An 11,019-nucleotide genomic window follows, 5' to 3' on the forward strand; every position below is an offset into this window, starting at 1 on the left:
TATGTATAAAGGTTAGATTAGGATATCAACTCGAATCTTTAATACACAGATTTATTAGCATTGTTTGAAATCTCCCAAAATTTTTAAACGAGGTAAATATGTATACATATTCGGATATTGTAGAGAGAAAGCGAAGGTAATTATTGCAATTTCTTACAAAATTTTGTATTTAATCTAATTTTATGGTTATTTTTATGTCCGGTTCGATTTCGTTTCCAAAAACGAAATGTTCGGTAATTTACACTTTTGAATCTGGCAACCCTAGCTGGAAGTCGCTTCAGGTGAAAGTCAGACGCCCCTAAACAGAGGGGAGATGGGAGGGATTACTTCATTTTTTCATTTTATACGGTTAACTCTTTAATTTTTGTGATAACACTTAAATTGAGCAAGGTAACGCAATTTTGTTATAACGTTTTGTATATTATTTTGAAAGAGAATTAAATAACCACTACTTTAGTTGGAAGAGAAAATGTCTTTGCGTGCGTGCGTGCGTGCGTGCGTGCGTGCGTGCGTGTGTGTGTGTGTGAGAGAATGAATTGTGATATAATAATGTCATTTAAGAGGAATTTAAACCATTTGAATTGGAATAGGAAGATCCTTCAATAAGATGTACGTATACTTAGGTTTCATTGTATAAAAATTAAAGATAGTATTATTTGGATTAAGTAAATAAAGAAATGGGATTTGGCGCCAGTTCTTGATATATCAAATCCTTTATAGAAATGATACATATCATTAAAGTCAATATTATGTGTTTAATTTGGTATCCGAATTACATGGAATTTAACTTGGCGCCAATTGTTGATATCAAATCTTTTTTACGATCGATACATAAAATTTTGAGGAATTTAACTTGGCGCCAATTTTGTTGATATCAAATCTTTTATATGAATAATACATATCATTAGAGTTAAGTAATATTATATACAAAGGACCGATTTCAATCCGATTAAGCCGAATCAACCATAAGTGTCAACCATAAGTGGTCAATTCCACTAAACAGCAAACGCGATTAGTCAGTTCCATGGCAAATATTGGCGTTGGTGAAACCGACCCAAATAATTTTTACGAAAAGCACGCACGCTTAGCGCTTTTTTTACCTTTTTTAAAAAGGTAAGTTTGTATAAATAACAAGAAACAGTATCATTTGTGTTTTACTTTTTAATTTGATAGATAAAATTTAACTTGGCGCCTGTTGTTGATATCAAATCTTTTATACACATGATACATATCATTAGAGATAAGTAAATAACAAAAATAATAATACCACTTGGATTTTATTTTTTAATTTGGTAGAATTTAACTTGATGAAGATGGTACCACATGGGTTTAACATTTTAATTTGTTTCGATTTTACCATAAATAGTTTTTTCGAACAGCATTCTTAGCGCCTTTTTTTTAAATTTTTTTTAAAAGCTAAGTTTGTATATAATTTTTAAAATCCCACCATCACCCCCATCGTTTTATAATTATACATATAAGATAGATATAGTAGAGAATCTCAAAGGGAGAGAGTGACAAACTGCATCACGTGATCCGTCTCCTCTGATTGAGCGCGATCATCAAAACTCCATAAGCATGGAAGTGGAAGAAATTGGAGAAAACTGATCATGTGACCCTCGTCTTGATTGGACGCTGTCATTCATGTGATGCAATTTGCCATTCTCTCATGGTGTGCTCAGTTGGACGGCGTCTCTTGGAGGTCAAGGTCAATATCAAAGTCTTTCGGAAGTGATTTAGAGTGTGTGTTGAGCTGTGTAAAAGTAATCCATTCAGGTGATATATAACTTTATTTAATATTTTTTAACTTTATTAAATATTTTTGACATTAAATCTTCTTATCGGTGAAAATCCATTTAAGGACATTTATTTGACATCATTTAAAGTGTTTTTGCCAAAATTCATGAAATTTAGTGTTTTCGAAAGTTTATCCGCCAGGTATCTGGAGACACGATAGTGTGTCGGCGCTAAGACATGGTATTATTGACGTCGTCGACCAGCAGAATGTACGGCTGCAACGTCTGGAGTCAGATGGTATTAGAGACGCTGATCAGATGCCTGCCCGTTCGAGTTGTGACGTTAACGATTAGAGGCTCGCGGCGGTGTGCACAGCGCGGGTAGGGTTGCCAAATTCAAAAGTGTAAATTACCGAACATTTCGTTTTGGGAAACAAAATCGAACCGGACAAAACCGGACATAAAAATAATCATAAAATTAGGTTAAATACAAAATTTTGTAAAAAATTACAATAATTATCTTCGCTTTCTCTCTCTACAATATCCGAATATGTATATATATTTACCTCGTTTAAAAATTTTGGGAGATTTCAAACAATGCTAATAAATCTGTGTATTAAAGATTTAAGTTGATATCCTAATCTAACCTTTACACATATGTATATCAAAAGCAAGTATTAATCTCAATTACTTTTCACTTTAAAACGAAAGAATATTGAGGTCACGAATTAAAATAAACTGCTGGCAGATTACGCGAAATAATCAACTTTATAATATTTTTATTAGAAAACAACAATCGAATAATTATTATCGATGTTTAATCTTTTACAGTCGCTCTACATGATGCACTTGAGTGCACTTTTTGAACGTAGCCCTAGCGGAGCGCCACGAAAATGGGCGGTCTGTTACGTAACTTCTTATGGCGCTCTAAATTTGATTTTATTATTTGGGTATACTTACAAACCGGACATATAACGTCCGGTTTGACTTGTCAACCGGACACCGGACAAGACTTCTGAAAACCTAACAGTCCGGGTCAAAACCAAATGGTTGGCAACTCTAGGCGCTTGTCAGGCATTTCCCACTCCCCGCGCATCAAGCTATCGATGGGTACGTTCCGAGTTACGCAAGAAGCGCATGATGTATCGTTTTATCCTTTTTTATTATTTGGTGAATAACAAGGACAAATGATGCATCATGCGCTTTATGCGTAACTAAGAACGCACATGATGACGGATATTCGGTACTTTAAAAATTAATATCTCGATTGCGAAAATTGGGAAATGGTTAAGAACTAAGCCATCAACGATATACTATTAAAGATCATCAGTCCTGGACAAATAAATATGCATACTTTTGACTGGTATAATATCATATATTGCCTAAAAATTCAATTTTTTCTCTGCAGTTATTCATTTCTATTGATAATCGAACTCAGATAATAACATTAAAATCACAGTTTTAAATAAAAATCGAGTATTATTAGCTCAGGACATTTGTAATTATCATTGTATTAATATAAAACGTTCCTAGAATATCCTATTTTGATCCGAAAAAATTTTAATCACTGTATTGATAAATTGCATTTTTCAACTTTCGACACATGTCATATACATATTCGTATTTTATGTATATTATAGAGACATATCTTTGCAATTTAATTGTTAATTTTTTTAATGTATACATAAATATCCCACACAGACATACTGAAAACTATCCTTTGTTTTGGGAAGAATTTAATCACATTTATTTTTATTAATTTGACAAAATAATTATTTTTATTATTTTGTTTTTTGTTGTGCTAATTTATTTTTAAATCGGTATATGGTTATTTATTAATTGACAAAGCAAAAGGAGTTTTCAGTATATTTTACAAAATCGGTTCTATCGATTGTAAGTACTGTTTTAATGAAAATTTTCTATTTTACTAATTAAACTAACTATGAATAATTCTATTTTAAAAAAGCACTTTCATAAGCACTTTCATGAAGCTCCATGAGCACACTCTGATCAAGCTAAAAGTAAGTGGCGAACTCCATTTGCATACGCCTATAACGTACGTATACTACGGGCGCCGCCAAGCAAGCGACGTAGTACACAGTACTGCCGCGAGATGGACTCGTTTTCCGTAAGGAAAAAATTACGCGGATCCCTATAAAGAGGCGTATGCAAATGGAGTTCGTCACTTACTCTGAGCTTGATCAGGGTGTGCTCATAGACTGTCATGGAGCCTCTGTAAGTGCTTTTTTAAATAGAGTTATTCATAGTTAGTTTCTGTGACGCATACTCATTTCCTACATTTTGTATCATACCGAAACGCAGATATACCTTGTAAAAAAAGTACTACACAATAATGCTCAATAGTATTTTTCTACAAGGTTTTAACATCCTAAGACATTTTAGGATGTCCACTGGATAAAGACAGAATGAAATGTGGTCATCTAGAAACATCCTAATGATATCTAAACGGTAATGTCCTATGGATGTAGAATAAGCGGACATATAAACATCCTGAACACCTCCTAAGTTTTTTCAAGTATGTACTCTGGATGTTTGAAAATCCCTCGACATACATCTGTAGGATGTACCTAGTATCAATTTTTGATGTGAGTAATCACTTAAATGATACAACTGCAGAAAAGGGGAGCAACCGCCGATGGTCTTGACATTGACATATATTGTCAAGATCATCACCTCGAGTGACCTTCAACAGGTTTTAGCCATCGCTCGTCATTCAAAAAGTTAATAACAAAAAAAATGTTTTAAATAACATATTTTATTTCTGCTATATGAAAATTATTCTAATACTTTTTGCGCATGCGTTCATATGAGAAAGCAATATCTGTTATCTTTTTCTATCCGACTTTTTTGGTCCACATTCGCCAAACTCTGATTACAAGATCTCTACTCCCCCTCCCCTCCCACGCCCTGCTCAGGGGCGCACGACTACCACGCGAAGCGATTCCCATCCCACCTCCCCTCTACTTCAAGGACGACCGACTTTCCACGCAAAGCAACTTGGCGAGATGAGGTGAAAATCACTTCACATGGAAGCCGTGCGCCCCTCAGCAGAGGGGAGGTGAGATGGAAGTCGCTTCGCGTGTGTCGCGCGCTCCTTAGCAGGGAGGAAATAGGACGAGAGTCACTTCGTGTGGAAAGTTAGAAAATATATTTTAAAGCAGAAAATTTTTGTTTTATATAATAGAAAAAGACATAATTTTTCAAACTTTTTAAAATTCCTCAGGGGTAGTTTTCCGCGCTTAAGGGTGTCTTCCGATGCATGTATTCGATCGGGATGTTTTTTATTTGTTGTCTGGCATACAAAAGTAGCTCTACGCAAAAGGAGGAAAGGGCCAAATCATTTTTAGCTTTGGAAGAATTTTTGTTTATTTTCCTGGGGTAGTTTTTCGCGCTTAAGGGGATGCTAAAGACGGATTACTGACATTTCCACACGGTGAAAAATCTCCGAATTGGATTTACGGATTGCAAAAGTGTTATTACGAAAATAAAGTAGGCACAAACAGGACTCAGTTGCTGGATTTCATGAGAAAATCGAAAAAAGTTAAAAGTTCATTTACTTTTGGCTCATATAGCTGTCACCTTAGGTATATATATTTGCTTGATATAAGAATTTTAGAGGCCATATCTTAAAAATAAGCGTGCAGCTGAGGTCACATTACTGGAACGAACGATACCAAGTTTGTAGAAAATTGAAGAAAAGTATTTTCACCGTGTAGAAAATACGTGTATACGGATATTTTGCGAAGACTGGGAATGTTAACAAAGCCGAAATTCCGTGTAGCAATAGTTGCGCGGTCTTACGATAGATGGTACTGGCATATGTTAGGACAGATGTATGCGTTTAAGTAAACAGAACGATATATAATGGGTGCTTTCCAATTGCAATATCCCAAGACACTTTCTTACACACGGCGACACAAGTTGCGTTCCAGTTGTCCGTTATCATCGACACAACACTACACATCCGAGGGCTACTCAGTCAAGGGCTGTGTGTAAGCTTGTGTTTTCTAGTGACAATTTGGTACATGTTACTAACTGCAGCGGCTATAAATGAGATTGGAAGACGTTGAGTGGCCGGCATTTTTACTTTCTTTTGTTTAACACAGGCGGAAAAAGCTACATTTAATTTAACTCCATCCGAAACGGATCTCAACTATGCACAGCATACACATTCTGTTCCAATTGAATCGTGCACAACGTTACGCTTTGTGCATTCCTGTGTACGTTTGTATTAAGATGTGTTAAGCAATTGGAAAGCACCCAATATAACGTAAGAAATGAATCAAAGATGTCACTATTATCGAATTTGGAATTTAAAAAGTCTGTACTATCGACCTCGATCAAGTTCGGTAAGTGGTTTAGCATCCTCTTAAGCCTTCCGGCGCATGTATTCGATCGGAATGTTTTTTACTTGTTGTCTGGCAAACAGAAGCAGCTCTGCGCAAAAGGAGAAATAGGCCAAACCATTTTTTTTAATTCGTTCCGAGAAGGTTCCAAACTTCAATCAGCTATGTTTTTCTAATTATACAAAGATATGTAAAGATATACAATATAAACAATATGCACAATATATTATTATATGTGTGCAAGTTGAGATTAACTATTATGATAATATCAAATTCAAATTGTAAACTGCATTAGATAATAAAATTGTTCTAAATTTTTACCTTCATAATATTAATACCATGTTCGATTTCCATGCCTCCTTCTACATGGTTATTTAACCATTGGATTGCATCAGCGCTAACAAATGTTTGGCTAGGAAGCGAGGGATGTTGCGTTAAGAAACCAACACCAGTCTGAGGATGTTTCATGGCTTCCAAAATTTCCACGTTTGTCGCATTATTTTTGATCTTGGTTAGCTCCTGGTTTGCACTGTAAATAGTCATATAATAAAAAATTATATATCATAGAACAATAATAATTAAAAAGACTCTATTTAAAAAAAATAACAACAAAGAAATTCAAGATACTATACAATTACTATGTCACGAATGATGATTTGCATATCAAATTTTTCATGTTCGTGCCCGGTAAAAAATGTTTCATGCATGAATATGTAATAATATGTATAAACATATATAAACACGCATAAATATTCATAAACATGTATAATTATATATGAAATATGTCCATACATATGTTTATACATCCTTCTTTCTTTTATAAAATTACTTTTTAGTGTAATAGAAATAATAATAATGTAATGTGAAAACATTAAAAATAATTAAAAAGGTAATTTTCGCACTATTTGTTTTAGAAAAAATCAAGTTTGAAGGAATATAAAAAAATTATTTATGTATAATTATATATAAAATTATGCACAATTATGTATGAGCAATTTTTTTTACATTTTTCCAAACTTGTTTTTTTCTAAAACAAACAATTAAAAAATTATGCCTTTAATTATTTTTTGTTTTTACATTAATATTATTATTTCTATTACACTAAAAAGTCATTTTACAAAAGAAAAAAGGATGTACAAACATGTATGGACATATTTCATGTATAATTATATATGTTTATGAATATTTATGCGTGTTTTTGTATGTTTATACATATTTATACATATTCATGCATGAAAAATTTTTTACCGGATGCTAATTAATATATCCAAAGCTTCTCACGCACGTTCTCGATTCGTTAAGATATGTCGCCTTATATTCTTCATTAAATTGATTTAAGTTTTCGCATCTGTATGTAACTTATTTGATTAGATACTGCTACAATTTCGGTAAGCGATTTATTTTTTATGAACTGCTGATAAAACAATCTGTGAAAGAACCTCGCACAAATCTTAAGGATTTTGGTCAAAAATAGCTTTAAATTTTAATATTTTGTATTAGGTGTACAACTTTACCGTTTTTTTCCGAAATTCGAGGCTTTATTATAAAAAACTGGTTATACATTTATTATTCAAAGTATTGTCCATCGCTGGCCACTACTTTCTCCTGTCTTTCGGGCAGCGTACGAATCCCGAGTCGAAAAAACTGGTCATCTTTTGAGACGATCCAATTTTTTACTTCTTCATAAGATTGGAAGTGCTGGTCAGCCACTGTGCCATTGATCGAAACAAGTGATAGTCAGAGAGAGCAACGTCTGGAGAATACGGCGGGTGGGGTAGGACTTCCCATTTCAACGTTTCCAAGTATGTCTTGACCACTTTCGCAACATGGGGTCGAGCATTGTCATCCTACAAAATCACTTTATCGTATCTCTCGTTGTATTGCGGCCGTTTGTCTTTCAATGCTCGGCTCAAACGCATCAATTGCGTTCGATACCGATCGCCTGTGATTGTTTCAGTCGGTTTTAACAGCTCATAATACACTACGAGCTGGTCCCACCAAATACAGAGCATGCCCTTGGAGCCATGAATTCGGTTTGACCGTCGACGTGGAAGTATGGCCGGGAACTCCCCATGATTTTCTGCGCTTGGAGTTATCGTAATGAACCCATTTTTCGTCCCTAGTCACAATGCGATGCAGAAATTCCTTCCGTCTGTGCCTTTCAAGCAGCTGTTCACAAGCAAACAAACGCCGTTCAACATCTCTCGGCTTCAACTCGTACCGCACCCAATTTCCTTGCTTCTGAATCATTCCCATGGCTTTGAGGCGTTTTGAAATGGCTTGTTGAGTCACTCCCAATGATCGTGCCAATTCTTCTTGATTTTGACACGAGTCTTGATCAAGTAATGCCTCCAATTCTGCATCTTCGAAAACCTCTCTTCCACCGCTATGCCGGTCTTCGACGTCAAAATCACTGTTCTTGAAGCGTTGAAACCATTCACTACACATTCTTTCACTAATAGCGGCCTCACCATAAGTATTTGAGAGCATTCGATGAGCCTCAGCTGCAGATTTCTTCATATTGAAGCAAAAAATTCAAACCTCCCTCAAATGACGAGAATTTGGCTCGTAAACTGACATTTTCAATCGAGAATAACTTTATGATGCAGACACAAATCGACTAATGTTTCTATGGGGTTATGTTGATAGATGCCCAAGTTTATTGTATGACGTCTATGATCTATTTATTTCGACCACCACTTACCGCTAAAGCCATCTATAGGAAAACGGCGGAAGCAAAGTTGTACACCTAATAACTTGTGTTAAGCTGATTAAAATTCTTCATGGGTACAAACTTCTAAATGTCTTAGTTTTTGCTCTAGGACCTTTGGAAAGTCTTTACATTTTATATGAAAAAGTACAAACAATCGAAATATATCTTTTTTTTACTACACTTGTACGTGTACCAATGGAATGTTTATGATTTTAATTTTGCGCCCGTTTTCGGAATTACCCGGAACAAACGACATGGACGTAATGGGCGTCTTTATTCCTTTGAGATGCATAATTTATATGAGTTCCCTTGCTTCTCACGAACAGCTTGATTTTCGTGAGTCTTCTTGCCTTTTTGGAAATCCTAACATGCTTCTTGGAATTAGAAAATAAGCAAGGCTTTTTTTTCAGAATGTCTTATACCGTAATAATATTTTTCGAAATATTGAAAAATATAATACTTTTTTTGTGATATTATGTCCGACAGTTTTTTCCGTAACATATATGTATCACTAGGCCTGGTGTCCGGTATGTCATCCTGTCATCCTCCTTTTGTTTCATAGCATTTATATTGCGCGTAAAAACATAGATCGAATTCAGGAACGATATTAGTTGTAAACCATATAATATAAAGACACTGTAAGGCTGTAGGACTTTGAAACATATTGTCCCGCGGTCACTGTTTACAGAGTTTTATTATTATTATTATTAATATTATTTAGATGTTAGAATATCAAAAGTTTCACTTCAAAATAGAACAAATACGTTAACTAAATGTGTACACTGAAAAATATATCTTAATTTCAAAAAAATTTTTTGAAAAAATCAAGTGAGCTCAGTGGTATTACGCGCAGAACTAGCAAGAATCGAAAGAAGAAGGGCTCAAATGCAACAAAATTTGTTCTTCGAACAGGAGGAGAAATTGACTTATAGGCCAGGAATCTTTCTTAACTAGAATGAATTAGAATGAAAATTATACTATAACATTAATTTTATTACAATATTTAAAATTTTATTAAATCATAATTAATTTTAATTGTCACACTGAGAAAAATGATCTGGTTGGATTAAACAGTAATTCTGGTGGAAAATGGACGAATCAGAATTTTCTGGTTATGTCTATTAAAATTCTAGTTAAGATAACTAGAATTCTGATTAATATAATTATTCTGGTAAAAAAATAAGAATTCTAGTAGATTTCACCAGAAATATAGTATCAACCAGAATTCCGGTTATCTCAACTAGAATTCTAATAAATTTAACCAGAAATTTTTTTCAGTGCATTGATATCTACATACTATGACAAGTCAGGATGCGAACGACTGTCTTAGCAATTTTTATTTTAAATTACGATTATAAACAAGACGGGCGCGTCAAGAATGCTGCTGCTGGCGATCTTGCATCTCATTTTCGATTTTTTATTTCTACATACAATTTTCAACTTGTTATCTATGTAAAAATCCCTTTTCAGTTTCCGCGCCTCTCATTACGCTATCTATTGTATTTCGTTCTCTCATTAATGTTATACTTAATACACTTCAAATGTCATCTGTACTTTGTGTAGTATGTATATTATAATTGTGAGAAATTATTCCATATAACACTGCCTTAAAAGATATCGAAAAGACTTCTACATCATAAGAAAGCCTTCAAGATGCCGTTCAGAGAACTGTGTTCTACGGGACTTTTAAAATAGAGATACTTGAAATATTATTTTGATTTCATTTCTTTTTTTGTGGCATTATTTTTGATAACTTTTTTCTGCAAAATATACTTGACGGCTTTTTTTTCATTTTTAATGTCTTTTCCGATAGGTTTCCTTTAACAGATTGAAAATAAAGAAAAGTTCGTGAAGGTTGACACTTTATTTCAAATGGTTGCCATTCTGTAAATTTTCAAATTTTTCAAATGAAATGATGTTCATGGCCCCACAAATTTAATATACAGGGTGATTTTTTTAACCTGAAACTTTCAAATATCTCGAAAAATAAGCACACTAAGAAAAAATGTTAAGAATCAATATTTCATCATTCCGAGGGTGACATACACTGACGTTAAAATCAGCCCCTCCACCCCGCCCTCTGGGCGGTGAGGGGGGACAAGTTTGAAATCTTAAATGGAAACCCCTATTTTTTATTGCATATTCGGAATCTTTGGCTAAAAGCACATACGATTTGTCTGAAACATTTTTCTCGATTCATGAT

At 34.1% G+C, this 11,019-nt stretch overlaps 1 protein-coding gene across 9 annotated transcripts in view; it reads right to left on the reverse strand.

The window, feature by feature from the left end:
• Window positions 1-11,019, reverse strand: part of Iml1 (GATOR complex protein Iml1) — a 159,559-nt gene that overhangs the window by 27,001 nt on the left and 121,539 nt on the right. For all 9 annotated transcript variants that reach the window (XM_018521780.1, XM_018521786.1, XM_018521782.1 and 6 more), the window contains one exon: window positions 6,425-6,632. In XM_018521780.1, coding sequence (XP_018377282.1) covers window positions 6,425-6,632 — 208 coding nt within the window. The remainder of the gene's footprint in view (window positions 1-6,424; window positions 6,633-11,019) is intronic.

Source organism: Trachymyrmex cornetzi, unplaced genomic scaffold (assembly GCF_001594075.2).
Source record: "Trachymyrmex cornetzi isolate Tcor2-1 unplaced genomic scaffold, Tcor1.1 scaffold996, whole genome shotgun sequence".
In the NCBI taxonomy this organism is placed as follows: Eukaryota; Metazoa; Arthropoda; class Insecta; order Hymenoptera; family Formicidae; genus Trachymyrmex; species Trachymyrmex cornetzi.